Source organism: Ruditapes philippinarum, unplaced genomic scaffold, assembly GCF_026571515.1.
Source record: "Ruditapes philippinarum isolate M1 unplaced genomic scaffold, ASM2657151v2 ctg7835_1_1_1_1, whole genome shotgun sequence".
Lineage (NCBI taxonomy): Eukaryota > Metazoa > Mollusca > Bivalvia > Venerida > Veneridae > Ruditapes > Ruditapes philippinarum.
Window position 1 is genome coordinate 7,960 of NW_026858236.1, and position 19,018 is coordinate 26,977.

Sequence of the window (19,018 nt, forward strand, 5' to 3'; positions counted from 1 at the left end):
ACTGGTGCAATAAGTTACATACCAAAACCGCCTCCGTGGTCGAGGGGTTAGAGTCGATGACTTTTAATCCAGTTACCTCTCTGGCGTGGGTTCGATCAACGGGAGATGCTTTGGTAGTTTAGCACGGAGGAAGGTAGTCTAGTACTGGTGTAACTCTCCAGGAACGATGGTTAGGAAACTACCCGCCTATATGACTGAAATAATGTTTGGAAATGGCGTAAAATGAAACAAACAAACAAAATATACATACAAAAAGAATACAATGACGATAAGACATATAATCCAGATTAGTATTCATTCTATTTGAATAATTTACCCCGCTAACCTATAAGCATCCATCTTAAACTTATGTAGTTATTTCGCAGAATTCAATATTTAACATGAACTGATACAATTTTGAATTTTGAAACATCCGCAGATGTGTTCATATGGTGGTTATCATGGAACCTTCAATGTGACACGTAAGTAACAAGTGTAGATGTTTTGGCATTTTTAGTACGCATTTTTGTCTTGAATTACTCTTGAACCTTTTTATTTGGTCACATAGTCCTGTGTTAAAAAATAAAATACACATTCTTTCTACCGTGCTACCAAGTCAATTTTACATCAAACTATTCCGTATAAGTACAAGCAATTATAACTGGCCATTGTGGCAAATTATGACGGAAGTATCTCACATTTTCTCTGCTTATTAATTTTCCCTGCCTGTGGGAAAATAAGTTTATAAATACAGCTCTGATAATCAGCTGAGGTAATTGCAATTTGTGTTAATTATAAATGGGCAAAACATTTTTTATTCAAAGATATTTCATAAAAATAATCATCGTTCAAAAGCTTTCAGCTACATTGCTATTCAGTCTTAAAAATAGGGAACTATTATTTAACATTTGAATACATCTTCTTCTTAAGAAAATGTTACATGTTTTGGGTAAGAATATGTCTCGTTAATTTATTTTTTAAAATCACGTTCTTGTCATTGAATAGCATTTTTAATCGTTTGCTATTACATTTAAGGTCCGAAAATAACGAACTGTTGTTTATTCCTTCAGACAACTTTAAAAGATTTTTACCAGCATTTTTTTTATTCAGGGACGAACTCTTATTATTTTTAAACAAATGTATTTATTTAAAAAAAAATAAAGAAAATAACTACATATAAAGATATAACTTTGTAGATAAATGTACGGACAATTTTTAACTCATGCTTTTCTTGCTATGTTGTGTTATGCCATATATTAAATATTTATCATATGACAAATACAAGCATCCTCTTTTTATTTCCTAGATTGTTATCTCTTTTTCTTTCCATCTGTTTAAAAAAAAGACATCACGGAGTAATACAATAATATTACTAGATAATTAAATTTCTTCTGAACACGTGTATATGACTTTAATGTTGTTTTAAATAATGTATTTTACAAATATACCCAGAGCGAGACAAGAACATGAATTTCTTTTTTTTTAATTCTGCAGTGTTTATTGCTCTACTCGGACAAATTAAAGTAATTGAAAGCAGCTGCGAATATGGACATATAAATGCAAAATATCAGGATTCTTGTAGGAAGAAAGAATACCTGGATGAACTATTTACTGATCTATTTGTTGATGGCGAACTCAAGTCGGAAGTGTTTCTAGAGAAGCTAGTGACTACTTGCAGGTAATGTATCTCTCTTATGTGTAATCCGATCATGTACAAATTTGAGCCGCGTCACGACAAAACCAACATAATGGGTTTGCGACCAGCATGAATCCAGACCATCCGCGCAGTCTGATCAGGATCCATGCTGTTCGCTATCAGTTTCTCTATTTGTAATAGAGTTTGTCAGCGAACAGCATGGATCCTGATCAGACTGCGCGGATGCGCATGCTGGTCTGGATCTATGCTTGTCGCAAACCCATTATGTTGGTTTTGTCGTCACGCGGCTCATTTATTGATTTATTGAGTACAGAAACGTTTGAAATTTTATATAATTTTAACGGAGGGATTTGAATCAAACGAATCTTCAGACATAATTATAATAAAATGTAATCTTGTTTGTAATATTCCTTAATTTCATTTTATTTTCTATGAATTGTTAATACAATCTATGTATATTTGCATCATTATATGACACTTTGCTACGAAACAATGTAAACTTTGATGATGGAAGTAATGTTTAATTTTATTTGAATGTATATGTTTTGTAACAATGTGCATTTTATACACGCCTTATATGATTAACTTTCTCTGTTATATAAATGTGTGTTTCTTTGCATGTTTGTTTTTAAAGCAGCACGCCTCCAGATTCATGTTAATTTTCATAAAAATTTTGGAAATGTATTTAAAAGTAAAATAATGTGAGGTGAACAAATAAAGTAATTTACATATTGCAATCGGCACTTACAATCCACGAAAATTACCAAAAAGTGGTCAACATATGCAAAAACAGCCCTTACTGCGTTAGTAACGCAGTAGAAATATGGTGATAAAATACTGCAAAATCAGTGTTAAACCGCACATAACATGTAAAATATAACTTGGATCTTGAATGTTTTTACCTTTCTTAAAAGTTTAGTGCATTTTTCTCAATATTGATTTTCTTGAAATATTTTGGCTCATCTGGAGGCATGCAGCTTTAATGCGCGAAAAGTGAATGAATATGTCGACATTCCAGCTTTCCCGGTGGAGGAAGATCACGTGTGTCCTCAGACACGAACCCTTTTTAGGGCATATTTATTGCTATATTCAGATCATTCTAGAAAGGGAAACCTTTTTCCAGTAAAGATTCGTGTTTATTTTGTGATTCGTTTGGAGGCTACAATAAAAAGGTCTATTTCTTCTTGTCGCGTTGATAATCAGGAACCATAATACAGAGTATTACTGCACTTTTATGAATACAACTGTTCGAATATAATGGCATTTCATAGTAAAATGAAATTACTTGTGTCATACAGTCTGTGATAGAAATGATATACACGTTAGCGGAACTAATTTAGACAAACATTCAGTTGTTTTGATTGGTTGTATTGAGCACCGATTACATTATTTTAGAACCTGTAGACATGCCGAATATTTAACTAAATGTCAAAATTTAAAATTTTGTTGTGCCTGTTTTAAACTAATTTTAGTTATAATTGAAAGATTTCCGATTGGAAATTGAATATTTTGTATTTTATATAAATTTTACGTAAATTCAAACAGATTTATGAAATGATGTTTCAACCGGCTGATTTTTAAAATGACTTGCTTATATTTGTAGAAAAGCTGAAATAAATGACTCTTATTTGTTATGTAAAGAGTATTTGTGAGCAAAGAAATACATTGTAAGATGATTAGCGTATATATACTCGAACGCCATTGTATCGATCTCACAATTGTATCTAATTATCTCGCAATAATTTTTATCTTGCGCCACCTGCCGATTATTTACACACGTGGGGTTCCAGGCTACTTGTTTAAATTATAGATTTAAAATATCCCTTTTTGCACTCATTTACCGTTAACATGATAAAATGTTATTTTGTTTTTTGGAACACAATCTCGGCTACAAGGCTGAAACTCTGATATTTTCAAGACACTAATTCGTTTGGGTTTTCTAAAATTATTTTTATAATTTAGTTGTTATAGTTTTTACATGTTATGTGCCATAAAACTGTATGGCAAGTAAACTTGCTATAATTCAAACTTAGGGTTGCTCCTGTATTTGATAATCATCGCCTCAGCATGCAATTACTTTTTGGGGGGCATTTCTATTTTCTTTTTTTATAGCAATTACGCTGAATACTCCAAATGTGCTAATTGTACTGCCAAACACGTGTGTTATGAGGAACAAGATAAATTAAAGGAAATCCTCGCTGATAGATGGTCAATCTTCTGTAACGATGACCAACCTGCAAGTTGGCTTGTAAGAAGTGAGTGTAATTAAGAGTACGTAAAATATATGAGCCGCGTCATGACAAAACCAACATAATGGGTTTGCGACCAGCATGGATCCAGACCAGCCTGCGCATCCGCGCAGTCTGATCAGGATCCATGCTATTCGCTGTCAGTTTCTCGTCTTGTTACATGGTTCGTAAGCGAACAGCATGGATCCTGATCAGACTGCGCGCATGCGCAGGCTGGTCTGGATCCATGCTGGTCGCAAATCCATTATGTTGGTTTTGTCATGACGCGGCTCAATTATAATCTGACTTGTGATGTATTAATCTTCACATTGAATATCTATCGATCTTAGGAATAGTGAAATGAAATACAAATGTAGGAGCTGAAGAAAACCCTCGAATAGCAAACGTTATAAATTCAAACACCAACAATTTCGTGCTGTCATAAACAAAACTATTTAATATCATGTACGCATTCGTGACGTACGTTTAGTAGCGGCTTATGTCTAAAAGAATCATTATAGCCCATTATCACGGAATACATCGATATAAGCGATAAATGATCGCTACCAATTGTTTATGAAATAGACTTTATTATGTATTGTATTTAAGTAACTCGATAAACATTTATTCATTGACAACTTTAAAAGCACAATGCCATTTTTACACAGATGCAGTATCAACAATCCTTTAAATTAAATTTCAAACTATTTTTGGTGAAATATTTGATAATTATTAACCCTCTATATTTCAGTATTGCATGATGGACTGAATTACAATGTCTCGTGTCGATCCACATTTATGAAAACATTAAATTCTTGCGTACCTCCTCAGCCTCCCGAGGAGAGCAGCAATGAAACCTCTTTGTCAGGGCTTGTCGATGAATACAGAAGGTAAGTATCAAACGTATAATATCTCTTTATACATACTTTGTTATTTTAAAGTACATAAAGCTGTAATATAAATACATGTATGTAAATCTTATGAGGTTATTATATTGAATACTGTATTCTTTTGACCAAGTACACATCTATAAAATTTATATTGAACAAAGGGCTAGCCGACCCTTAAAAAGATTTTGCAGCAATAAAAGCAGTGCAATAAAAGCAATAAAAGCAATTAAGCTCAATGACGCAAAATGATATTGAAATTTTGACCGAATTTAAGAGCTGGATATTGACTTTATATGTACATGTTTGGCCCTAAAAATGAAAACAACGAGGCTAAATTGAGTAGACTAGTGATTTGATATGAAATTTCGAACTGTAAAATGGAAAACAATGCTACATTAATAACACTGGATACAAATATTATTTATATTGGAAGATAAAATGGTGCAAACGCTTGAAGTTGTGAAATAAATACATTTGCTTAAAAATAATAAGAGTTCTTCCCTGAATGAATAAAAAAAATGCTGGTAAAAAATCTTTTAAAGTTGTCTGAAAGAATAAACAAGAGTTATTTTTGGTAATTTAGGTAGAAAGTGAAACAACATGTATGTGTATCATAGTTTGGGGACATTTCTGTTGAAAATGTGTCTGAGTTAAATCTTATACATATACATGCACAGTGCGTTAACTGGGGTGCAGGTATCAGTTACTCCAGAGCATACCCGTTGATTGGCTCATTTTTTTCTGGGGTTTACTTATTGTGCCGACAGATAAATATCATATTCAGATGTTCGATTATTGGTTCACTTTTTCTGTTTTTTTTTTATATTTTGACGACAGGGAACGTGCTTTTATTTTTGACTATGATACAAAAGAGAAAGAACATAATAAACACTCGGCATTCTGATTTATGAACCCGGGGGCTACGCCCCCTCGTACAAATCATATAACCTTGTGTTTCGATGCTCTTTCTGTTACTTATATCATTGATGTAGTAGGTAGGTAATTACAAAGGGCATACTTAATTAGTGGAAACGGCAGCGCGTCTATATATAAATAAGTCATACCTATGAAAAAAGATGAGTATAGTCCTTCAAAATATTCAACATGGACCACTACGCCTTTTTCTAGCCTCAGAATCCATTCCGAATGAGCATTTGAACTGTATTTTGGGTATACTGTTTATACCCTGGTTGAGAGCACTTCCGATGACACTACGGGTTTCGAACCGGCGACAGCGAAGGCAACATTTGTTGTATGGATCTAACCAAAAGTCACAAATAGAAAGGTCAAGACTATAGCGGCATGTAGCAAAACATCATTTCTCAGCTCCTCTAAATAAGCTTGAACCAGTGCTGACCGGTAAGCAGGGACATTATCATGTACTAATTTGATCCTGCGCACTCGGACCAACAACAAATGGGCGATCGCTGAATTCACTTACCTACATTTTGTTACTGGGTTTATTTTCGGGCTCAAAATATCTAAAGCCACATTTCATCCCCTGTGGCAATTTATCTCAGGCTAGATCTTGATCTTTGAACCTACAAATAAGGCCAGGGCTTTTTGCATCGGCTCCCTTTTCTGGTCAGCAAGTTAGCAAATGCGGGATCCAACGGGCGCACACTTTCCCTGACTTTAACTTTTCTTTCAAGATGGACAACACATATGACGCACTCATGCCCAATATTCATTCATCTCCTCCACGGTATATTTAGCATTTTAATCAACTATGGCTTTGACAGTGCTGATGTCTTTAGCGAAAATTGGCCGCCAAGGGCGGGGATCATCCTTAAGATTAGTTCTATCTTCCCTAAACATTGAGACCCATCTGGCAATTGCAGGATATGGAAGGGCATTTTCTCCATAAACTAAATCTAGATCCGTTTTTACTTCTAACGCGCATTTACCTAATAACCAACGATTTTTTCCAATTAACCTTTTGTTCCTCTCTTTGATCACAACACAACTAAGTTATGATTATAATCAGTATACAAAACCACATGTATTTAGATGATCTACTAAAATTTTATTGCACATGCAAATCTTGCGAAAATACACTGCTGGTTGGAAAAATTCAATAATCGTTCCAACGATATACAAAAATACCGAAGAGCGCGATTAATTGACGGATAAGATAATTTCATTTGAATATGTTAACATTGCGAAATTATCCAGTTCGCTATTCATTTTACATATCTCGACATTTCATTTTTGATAATCAAACACTCATACCAATCGGAATATTCGGCTATTATGGCCGACGAAAAGGCCCGAGAAGTTGCAATTTCCCTTTCTTATTCCATAAGGGCGTGGCGCTTCGGCGCGGACGCCAATTATACATGTGCTTTCAAGTGCAATTCATGGTTAAATTGAGTTGTTATTCCTCGTTAAACAGACTCTATTGTTACTTGTCTACCTTTATTATTATCTACTTTTTATGGGTTTTTTTAGATGAGCCTGATAATAATGTCACGGAGAATGTCAATAAAAGCTCATTGAAACACGCCTTTCCAATAATCATTTTTTAAGGTAAATACATCAAAATACTAGCGGATGGCCAAGTGGCTAGGTTGTCTGTCCCCCGTCTAAGAATCGTAGATTCGAGCTCTATTCAGGCCACATATAACGCTTGTACTGTTCTGTTCTATAAAAGTGTCTCGAAAATAACAAATATTCTTTGGCAAAGCAAATTTTGTAACTGAGTTTAAATTGATTAATGTTAAAACTTAACACGCGGGGCAAACGAAACAAAATCGTAAACTCTATGTACATATGTAATACATACAAAAATGTTTGGGTGTGTATTTTTGATAGTAAAAAGCGTAAAATGGAGTTTACATGAAAACACTTATTACAAAGCAAAATTATCAAATGTTTTGTAGAGTCGGGCAAAACGTATTCAGCTGTAGCATGGCTGTTATTCTCAAGAACGACATTATTAATTGTGACTCATCATGGCAAGATATCTTACTAGTTTCCTGGCTGGAAGTCTCTTCAGGATGGGGCATGCTATTTTACATAGATAAAGAGGAAATTCAAACGTTACAGGTATTGATTTATGAATACTGTTTCTTTCTGTTTATATATATTTTCAATAAATAATTTTCAGATTAGATTGGAATATCTTAAACAAAATATTTAGAATATGTTTTAAAAAAAGTTATCTTGTCGTTCATCAAATCTTAATTTAGAAATATTGTAGATTAATTAGATCTGCCAAGCACACTTAGCTTATGTAACGTATGATAATTGTATCATTGTTGTTTTTTTTTGTTTCGCATAGAATATGAGATGTTAAGACGGACAATTCCACAGTTGATATGGTTGATATTCAACAGCAAACAATCATCATTGGCATGAAATAATTTGTAGTGTGTAATGGATGAATCTGAATTTCTGTAATTCAATTTCATCAAATTAAAATAAAAACATTTATATATAGGCTTGGTATTTCTTAGAAAATGTCACTGTCAAAATCATGTTCGCATTGCTTATTTATCATATACAAAGCAAATGTGGTAAAGTTATTGTCACATTTTTTCCTAAAAGAGACATTCATCACATTTTATCTGTTTGGTGTTCTTATGGGCGGTTTGATAAGAGATTAGAAAAACGCTGATTTTCCTTGTTAATCTTTACTCACATATTGAATCGGACATACTTAATTAACGCCATAAATATTTGGACAATAAGGAAGTTCAAATTTGATTACTTCAGATTGCATTTAAAGAATTTGTACACACCTGACTTGCAAATTATTATTTACCCTATGCGCTCGATATCTATCTGTCTATAAACAACTTACGTTTGATCTATGAAACTTGAAAATATATATATTTACAAATGTCAACAAAGAATAGTTATTTTAACAAAATGCAGTCCTCGATTGTATCAATTCACAATGAACGAAGCTTGGCGAGGGTGATGAAATTATATTTGTAATTTAATACATGCTCGCTTTCTTTTGTGAAGATAATGGGGAAAATTATCTGATAGGCATAAAAGACAATTTTGTAAAAGCAAGTTTAAAACTATCTTTTATCTAACAGGAATATAATACAGAGGTATTGGACAAGGTCTTTCTGTTTAGGAATGACCTAGTCACGAGTTTCATGTGACACCGAGAGCGTATTCGAGGCCGAAATCCAACTTATTAGCTTGAGCAATGGCTGATGATTACGGCTCAGATGGCGTTATATCCCAAACACATGATACCATGCACAAAGGTTATTTTTAACAAAGCGCACATGTTGGCAAGATCTTTTATTAAACGACATTATGCCCACCAAAGTGTAAATTTTGAGTGCAAAGGTAAAAGTCAAAATAATTCTACACTTTGCCTTGATCGTGTTCAATTTTATACTTTACTATGCAAAAGGCATTTCTGTAAGTTAAATTTGTTGCTGGCACAATGTCACGTGGTGATTCCAAGCAAAGTTTCAATATGAATTCATATGTTTTAAATATATGCTGCGAAGTTCCATAGACCTGTTGGAAACACAGGAAAGAAACAATATCCATGTTTGATAGGAATGAACTGCATTAACAATCATTGATATCAAGAATACAATGATTACATTTTTTGGCTGGAAAACTCATTGAAAATGGACCCCCTCCACCTGTAAACCTAAATCGACACACAGACAAAAACGTGAACTGTTTTTCAAATGAGCAAATCAATAGGGATTTTCCATTTATTTTAAAAGGATGTACACATTTCATTAACTCCATTGTTTTTACCTAATTGCATCGTTTTCCTCCCAGATATTTTATAGAAACATGATAGTCTTTAACTGTAAATAAAGGTATAAATTCTGTGACATTTCAGTAAAGAAATGTGCCTGATTATATGTTGAAAGGGCCATTTATTTAGCTTATCTAAATGTGACATGTTAGTAACTTGACAAGGTGTAGACATCTTGTGGAGCGAAAGGGCGGAGCTATCGGTGATTTAGAGAAATGTCTTGCTTTTGGTTGAAAATAATGATGTTGGTCATTAAATAGGTTAATGTATTAACAAAAATAATTGGTCGCCTGCCTGCGGTAGGCTTGACCAGTTATTTTTGTTAATATGTATTATTAACACTAACCTATACATGAACTCCAAATGACTTCACTGGAATATTATTTTGTACGTAAATTATGGTTATTCTAACATTAATGACAATTACTAGTATATGGTAATCGTTTCAGCTAATTATCATCAAAATTCCAAATGTCATATCTCGGAGTAAATGACGGGATAAAAGGTTAAAGGCATTCAAAAATGAATTAGGGTCACTATTGAAGTTCACTATTTTAATTGGGAAGAAATTATGCAGTTCTTGTGAATTTTCTGGATATGCAGTCTAAGAATACTATTCCTTTCTACCCTGTTCCATAGTTAATACTTTAGTAAATTGTTCAGCTTTAATTCCGTATTACTATAGTGAAATGTGCCAGAGTAAAATCGTATACCAATACATACATAGTGCGGTAACTGGAGCGCAGGTATTTACTGAACTATCTGCCGGGGCTCATTATTTCCTGGGGTTGACGACAGGGGAAGGGTTAACGAAGAAAAAATTATATTCAGATTCACGTACAATTAACTGGTGTATAATACATGTATTAGGACTACAGTGAACGTTTATTTACGATACAAAAGAGAAAGAATATCAAAGCACTATAGGCAATCTGATCATGAGTTACACTCGGGGCTGCGCCTCCTCGTACACATCAGATAGATCTTGTTTCGATGCTCTTTCTATTACTGATACCATTATGCTACTCTGCAATATTGGTAATTGTATCATAGTTTGGGAACCTTTCTGTTGTTAAATCGTATACATATACATGCACAGTGCGTTAACTGGGGTGCAGGTATTAGTTACCCGCACTCCAGAGCATTCCAATTGATTGGCTCATTTTTGCTGGAGTTTACTTATTGTGACGGAAGAGAAAGGGAAAGCGACAGAAATATCATATTCACATGCTAGTTCATTGGTTATTTTTTTTTCCGGGGTTTCATATTGTGACAACAGGGAACGTGTTTTATGTTTGACTATGATACAAAAGAGAAAGAGCATCAAAACACTCAGCAATCTGATTAATACTCGGCGGCTACGCCCCTCAGATAGCCTCGTGTTTCGATGCTCTTTCTATTACAAACTTAATTTCCTATGTTGAATTTATAACATACATACGTATAATTAAAACTAATAACAAAGTACCGGAGTAATTAATAATCATTATCTTATCGTAATTAGTATATTTATGAATTCACCATGCCGTTAGGAAATAACGTTTGAAATAAGGCTCTTTAAATGACCAAATATAATTGCAGCTGTTGTATTTAAAAGGGGAAAAATTTACCATGATCACAAAAATATTTCAGTTCAGCAAGTTGAAGTATACACAGGTTAAAGCTTTTCTGGTTCATTTCCCGTCTTTAGAAATAAATGGAAATACACATGTACTTAAATAATATTGGTATACATATTGAGAAAATGCTATTTGTTTTAGGCAAGTTTGTTTTGTCTGTAAAAATGTTATGATTCAAATATTTTCAGAAGCACGGCATTGTTTTTGGCATAATTAAATATAATATTTTTGGAAAACTTCATGTAGATAAATGCATATTTTAAAGTTTAATGTTTTTATTGCTATGTAACAAAACAATTAGTGTCTAGATTTATTTAGATTAAACATATTCATTTCCCGAATATATACATATAACTATTTACAATTCAGATTTTATTTGCTAGATTTGTATCATTTTTTAAACACAAATATGACATCACATAGTAAAACAATTAATTTTTGCTTTACTATGTATAAATATTTTAATGCAATGGGTTTAATGAATGCACAAATACATGCAAAGCCAGTCAAGATATTGTTTTATAAAAATATTCTTGAATTCCTTCAGTGTTCCTTGTTCTACTTGAACAATTCACCGTAATTGAAAGTAGTTGCGCTTATACACATATTCGTGGAAAATATAAAGGCATATGTGAGAAGAAAGAATACTTGGACGATATATTTACTAACATAGATGTTATTGATGAGTTCAATTCGAATGTGTTTCTGGAGAAGGTAGTGTTTGCATGCAGGTAAAGAAATTGTTAAAGATCATGAATGTGGTAAGTGAGGTTGTATACCACATTTAAGTGACATTATATATGAGCCGCGTCACGACAAAACCAACGTAATGCTTTTGCGACCAGCATGGATCAGCGCAGTCTGATCAGGATCCATGCTGTTCGCTATCAGTTTCTCTACTTATAATAGGATATGTAAGCGAACAGCATGGATCCTGATCAGACTGCGCGAATGCGCAAACTGGTCGCAAACCCATTATGTTGGTTTTATCATGACGCGGCACATATATGTATATGATTATGCTTATAAAACAATTTTCAAACATCGAAGAAATATGTAAAATATGTACTGCAAATATATGTAATCACTAAAATATATGCATTTATTTCTTATTGAAAAAATTGACTCGGACTTTATAGAAAATAATTTTTTTATTACCTCGCTTTAATTACATTAATTGTTAAAGATGGTAATATGTTTATAAATAATGCTTTTTGGAACTTACAAAATTGATTAATCTTAATTTGAGCATCATATTGATGATGATACAAAACCATAAAAAATTGTGTTACAGGATCTTTAATATGCATATAATAAATAGTACTATGTAAGATTACCGTGCTTATATATGAAACTATACTAAATGGGTATACGTTAAATGTGTGTACGATGTTGAATTCCCTTTTTTTTATAAATATATAAACGACATAAATACTACACATTCCGAGGTGCACGCAAGCAGTACTTGAAGCTATTGTTATTACCCTGAAATGGGTAAAAATAAAGTCTGTTAATTTAATCTATTATGGTCTATCGGTAAATCTAACTCTAACAAAACTTGAAGACCTGTGAGATACTCGAATTTTATAACTTTCAAAGCTGGTTAAACGAAATAAAAAAAACATAATTTAAACTAAACGGTATATAACGGTCTTGTAAGGCTGAGGCCCGTATTCAGAAACGATACTGAATCTCAAACTCACGAAAGGTCATTTCAAGTGACGATGGAGTAGACTAACGGTTAGTAACTCACAATGTGCCAAGTGGTATTCGTCTGACCTCTCGTTAGGGACACTTTAAATGATGATCGATCCAGTTTTTTACATAACAAAACTCAATATACATTGCAAAACAGTAACCATGTCGTGTAAAAGAGTGTATTCATAGAAGTGGAAAAATGTCTAAATAATTATTTAATTTGAAAGAAAACAAAAAATAAATGATTTTAAATCAACGTTAGATAAAACAAAAGCATGGGGAGAAATTGAAAGAGAAAGAGAATTTTATAGTTTTCAAGTTGTAAATTCCAGAATAACAAGTAGCAAAACAATAGAAAAAAGTTGGAAGGGAAGTTAAAGGATGAATTGAAAGGCTTCTGACAGACATTTTGATGAACTGAAAGAATGTTACATTTCAATATCGTAAACTTTATATTGAAAGTCGCATTCAGATTTCAAAGTCAATGATTTTTTTTCAGTATTCAATTCTGTTTTTTTTTCTTAATCATTTTAAAAAGGCACACTAGCCTCAGAAATGCTATCATTTCTATTTCTTAAAAACTTTATATTTTTGGCATCTTGTAACAGTTTCCAAAATGCTCACCAAAATGCTCACTGCAAGTGGTATAATAAGTACATTAATATTTTGTATGGATGTCAACATACAACTGTGTTTACATTTAGCTACCTTTACAACACATTAATGCACATTAAGTGCAACTTTCAATTACTTTCTTATATATTTTTAATCCATTATTGAAACATTATTTAACCCATTTTCTAAAAAAATACAATTTGATTTCTGAGGCATATTGTGCCTGTAACAAGACTGTTTTTTAAATATTTTTTGTCGTTGGTTTTTGCAAATATCGTATGGTAGTTATTTTAATTTCTTAAATAAGATTCTCTGATTTTGTACACAAAACCAAAATAAAACCTATTTGATTGTGATGCTGGACCCCTAAAGCGGTAAAACATAATACAGTTATTAAATTAACAAACTGGAGCATAATAATGAAACACAATACTCGTAAAGTATATAGATCATGCTTGACAAATATTAAAGATATTGTTTTTGTTTTTTTGGCTCTGTAGATTTTACTGGGTTTTCTTTTTAATTAAAATCTTCAGACGTTTTGAAAGTTTACTTTATGCCATATGGTTATTCAAGACGCGATGAAAATCAAGACGCGATAAAAATATTGTTTCTGTCGCGTTTCCTTTAAACTATCTTTATATATATAGATTGGGATTTCCATGTCAATCTGTCAATCCCAAAATTCAAGCAGTGTGATACAATTTGTATCTGACTAGATTTTATTTCAATATTTTAAAAACAAAACAATATTATATAACTAAATGGTATTTGTTAATAACATAAACATTTAAATAGACCTTATATATAGACGCATACGACAAATCATCCCCTACATAAAATGTGTACTCGAAATTTTTGATAAATTCAACTTTTGACAGAAAAATTAATGGGACCATCTCTATACATATGCACCTTTTTTTTAAACATTGTTATCCTCAAACACTGACAGTGTCCGTTTATGACGCACTTAAATGTATACGGGACGAAATTAATTCAAAATCAATACTCAAAACTAGATGGTATTCAGTATCATTTGAGCCGCCTCATGACAAAACCAACATAATGGGTTTGCGACCAGCATGGATCCAGACCAGCCTGCGCATCCGCGCAGTCTGATCATGATCCATGCTGTTCGCTTACAAACCATATTACAAGTAGAGAAACTGATAGCGAACAGCATGGATCCTGATCAAACTGCGCGGATGCTCAGGCTGGTCTGGATCTATGCTGGTCGCAAACCCATTATGTTGGTTTTGTCGTGGCGCGGCTCATTTTATTAAGGACAGGGAAGCCTCCTCTTAATTTTACAAATTCTCAACTTACCTTAGTTTTTTCGAAACTGACTTTATTATCTGAATACTATTTTACTGAAAAGTTGAGCACTGTTTTGACCGTTAGGCAATTATATGGATTTTACTCAGTGAGAGTGAGTGTAATACTGACCATACATGTGTTAAATCGTCATTAATGGCCTCTTGGTTTAAAAAAAAAGAGATTTAAGGTCTATGCCAATATTAATTTTGTGGAATGTCTATACAATGCAGCAATTATGATGAATACTTCAAGTGTGTAAAGTGTTCTGCTAAACATGTGTGTGCTGAAGAACAAGATAGATTTCATGAAGTTCTCGCTGAAAGATGGTCAGTCTTCTGTGACGGTGACCAGCCGGCAAGCTGGCTTGCAACAAGTAAGTATAGTTTGAGTTTACGTTGTTAATATCATCATTATACGGTATGAAATCTTAAGCATGTCAATCCTTAATATTTTAACAGATCGTATGTTGTATAAAGATTTTCTTCTGTATAAGTGAAAATACACACATTCACCTTCATACAAGAAAGAAACACGTAACAATAGACAAACAAATCTGCTTAATATTTTGCCAAAAAGCATGACGTAAAATGGCGGTTAATTTCCGTAAGAAAAAGGCCTGCCGTGAAGGTAAAATTGCCAGTTTTGTACAATGTACAGAAAATGATGATAATGGTGCCATATGACCATATCACGACGGAGGATGAAGTTTTTCTGATAACTTGTCAGGAGTTTTATTATATATTTATAAATAATGATTTACAACCTAATTGAATAAAACAAAACGCTAAATCGTGCGGTAATTTAGCGCAAGAAACACAATGACAGTAACAAAAGTTATCAGAAGAACTCTAGGATATTTAAAGTTCGGGCAGCAGTTTGTTAGCTGGGGCTTTACGATTCCTTTATAATTAGTTAATTAAGTATGTAATAGTTTTTTTTCTTCAAAGTGTCTTCTTACAGACTTAAGAAGACAGTTTTCTATGACAAACAACAAATTATCCGAGGCGAGGGCGAGGATATATTGTTGTTTGTCCTAGCTGGGTGTCTTCTTACAAACTTGAAAAAGACAGTCAGCAATTTATCATCATCTTCTTCACGTCTGTAAAAGGAGACTTTTAAAGAAAATACGAGTAATAAATGTATCTGACTGTATATGTAAACAGATATACGTGTATTAATAAACGCATTTAATAATAAATAGATCTAACTGAAAATAACATGCGTTTTTGTTGAAAATATAAAACTATAGGAAATATTTACATGGCCTTTCTGGCTTTGCAAGGTGTGACAAATTTTATTTGCACAAAATTGCTGTGCACTTATTTTAATCGGACACAATTCACTTTCAGTCATAAACAATGCTAAAATGACTGATACGTACGGAGATATAATATTCGCTTTCGAAGAACTTTTACCATAGTAAGTGATTCTGTAACCGAAAGAAACATTCGAGAGTTAAGGTTAATCATCGCAAATGTTCTTACATTTTGTTTCTCACGAAGGTTAAGTTAAGCTTGCGAAAAATTCAACGTTGAATGGCGCAAAATGTTTTATTCGAGAATGTAAAACATCACTGCTTTATCTATGACGATACAGAAGGGCGACATAAGTCTTTTAGAAGAAAACAATACGTCAAAAGGTGTCATTTAGCTGGCCCAAGTCCATCGTCGGTAACCCCACGGTATATATTCCGTACATACGATACTATCTATTATAATATTATGTACGGAATATATACCGGGGTAACCGACGATGGCCCAAGTCGGACACCGTATATCTCATCTGCACGAAATCCACAATGGAAGACATTTTTAATAGCTTCGCTGGAGGTATAGTCGTATAAAGCAAGGAAGGTAATCAAAATTGAACAGGTCAATTTGTACGAATGAGTAAATGGATGAAAAAATGACGGTTTATTATATACTTACAAATGAAATATTGAGAAATATTGATGAAATAATTATAAAATGTGTATTTTCATTTTCCGTATTTTCACTGTAAAAATTTATTTTTCACTGCAGTGAAACATGTTTTCCGTATTTTCACTGGTGTCTTGCCGGACTACTTTCTTTTAAATTCTGCCTGTACACAACATTTAAGGGAGTGTCTTTCAAATTTTAATGTCAAAAAAGAAAAAAATGTATATAATAAACAGAAAATTCAAGTTTTTTCTATAAATACATGATTTATTTTCATCTTGTGGCATGAAAATTACCATATTTCACTCGTGGCTACCGCCACTCATGAAATATTTATTTTCATACCACTCGATGAAAAAAACTTGAATATCCTCTATTTACTTATTTATTTATTTATTAATTTTGGACGCATAATAAAATGTGTAAGGCAAGCTAGATCATAGGTGATCGAAAGATGATCGATGCTAAATATATTAATATACATTTATTTATTGACAACTCAAATATCACAATGTGTTTATAACACAATATTAGCAATCCTTTTACTAAATATTTGCTTACTTAATATATAATCATTTTTGAGTCTCCGCGTTTATTTAGTTCTGCAGAATGAAGTCAACTACACTTCCTCATGTTACTTCAAATTTATGGACACATTGTATTCTTGCCTACCCAAATCATCTCCCAAGGATGACAGTCCTACCTTCTCAGAACTTGCCGATTTAGACAGAAAGTAAGTTTTGAATTTAATGCATATTTTATTCTGTTCAGGTACTACATAACACTGTAACATATTCAAATACACATACATAAATATATTTAAAAACGTTGTAAAAAGACTTTAAAAAAAAATAATAATTACTTTTTATGATCCGAACCAGGGTCTCTACACTCAAAGAGCGAACATTTTACAACTTCACTTTTATGCTAAACGCATAAAAATGAGTAAATGGTAAGGCGACAAATAGTATGATTTAATATAAGATTTATAGATACCCCTTTTTGTCAATATTGATGTTGTTAAAAGATAATGAAAGGAATAACTATGCTGTGTAGACAAAACAACATATGAGTTTGTGTTAAGAGCTGTGCAGTATGTTAGTTGCGATGTAACACATACATGTATATAATATATAAACAATTTCAATGGTTTATAGCATCACACAAGATGTGTTTAGCTGTAGTCTCACTGGTATTCTCAAGAACGGCAATGAAGATTGTGGTTCATCGTGGAGAGATGTCTTAATGATCAAATGGCTTGATATTTCATCAAGATGGGGTTTGTCGTATTACATAGATAAAGAGGAAATAACACAGTTACAGGTATTTGTTGCACGAAAACCTTGTAATATTCTATATTTACAATTTCATATCAATATTTTGAATAGAACTGTTTGTTCAAGCAACATTTAATTTAATATGGATTCATTTTCAAGAACAGAACAGAACAGAACATACGTTTTATTTAGACTTGTACATAGTACATCGTCATGCATATGGATAAATAAAACAATTATCACGTCACGTGATCATGGTAACACAAAGTACAATATGATACTTAGAATATATAATAGAATGTACATTGTTATGAGTAATAAGTAAATATTTTTCTCAATCATAGCAGTAATAGAAATTCTACTGGCAACCTCACAGGATATTGTACACCATCAAGTCAGCCATGAATATGCTCCTTCAACAATTTCAATTTTATCGATTTTAGATGTTCTATAGGGATACCTTTGTTCTCTGTTCTTTGTTATTATTAAGCAACAATTGATGTTTTAATTTGATTGAAGAAAAAAAGGGGTTGGTAATCACGTGATATCTGTTTATATCATGCATGTATTTATTTATTTTACATAAAGGACATGTGATCACCCACCCGATGTGCAAAAGAAACCTTGTCTGTAAATTAAAAATTAGACTGGCTAAAACTTAAAAAATATTTAAAAAAAGATATTCTTAGGAATTGGCAGACACTAAGAACAGGCTGTCTTGTTGTCATTGTAATCAAGAAAACTGTTACGTATGGAAGAACTGATACTATCCCTTTTTGTGTTCTAATTATATTAATATCATTTCAGTGAAAAATATATTTTTAAAGAATGATATAAAAATGTTAACCGATACCCTGTCATTAATTAAATTCTCTTAAAAGTGATATAGATTAATTACCTGTATTGAAAATTTAATAATTTTATCATAATTGTTTCATATAGATGATGAGATGCTAAAGAGAAAAGTCAACAGTTGATATGGTCACTACACAATAGCAAACAGAATCATGGATATAATATATATTCTTCGCTTTGAATGGATGAGGCTCTGAATTGTCTGTTTTGTCAAACAAAA

At 32.5% G+C, this 19,018-nt stretch overlaps 2 protein-coding genes across 3 annotated transcripts; both read left to right on the top strand.

Annotated features, from left to right (window-relative positions):
• LOC132752565 (uncharacterized) lies at positions 1–8,763 on the top strand. 2 transcript variants are annotated; one of them, XM_060742905.1, is made up of 6 exons: positions 1–928; positions 1,474–1,657; positions 3,749–3,891; positions 4,616–4,754; positions 7,637–7,802; positions 8,038–8,762. In XM_060742905.1, the coding sequence occupies exons 1-6, from the start codon at positions 913–915 to the stop codon at positions 8,050–8,052; spliced, it is 663 nt and encodes a 220-aa protein (XP_060598888.1). In that variant the 5' UTR covers positions 1–912; the 3' UTR covers positions 8,053–8,762. The 2 variants fall into 2 exon arrangements, with proteins under 2 accessions (XP_060598888.1, XP_060598887.1); XM_060742904.1 differs by lacking the exon at positions 1–928 and having other exon boundaries at positions 1,178–1,657; positions 8,038–8,763.
• Positions 8,764–8,919: 156 nt separating this feature from the next.
• Positions 8,920–19,018, top strand: LOC132752564 (uncharacterized). Its single transcript, XM_060742902.1, has 6 exons — positions 8,920–8,980; positions 11,665–11,848; positions 14,978–15,120; positions 17,267–17,399; positions 17,824–17,989; positions 18,886–19,018. Exons 1-6 carry the CDS (start codon positions 8,920–8,922, stop codon positions 18,898–18,900), a joined length of 702 nt encoding a protein of 233 aa, XP_060598885.1. The 3' UTR covers positions 18,901–19,018.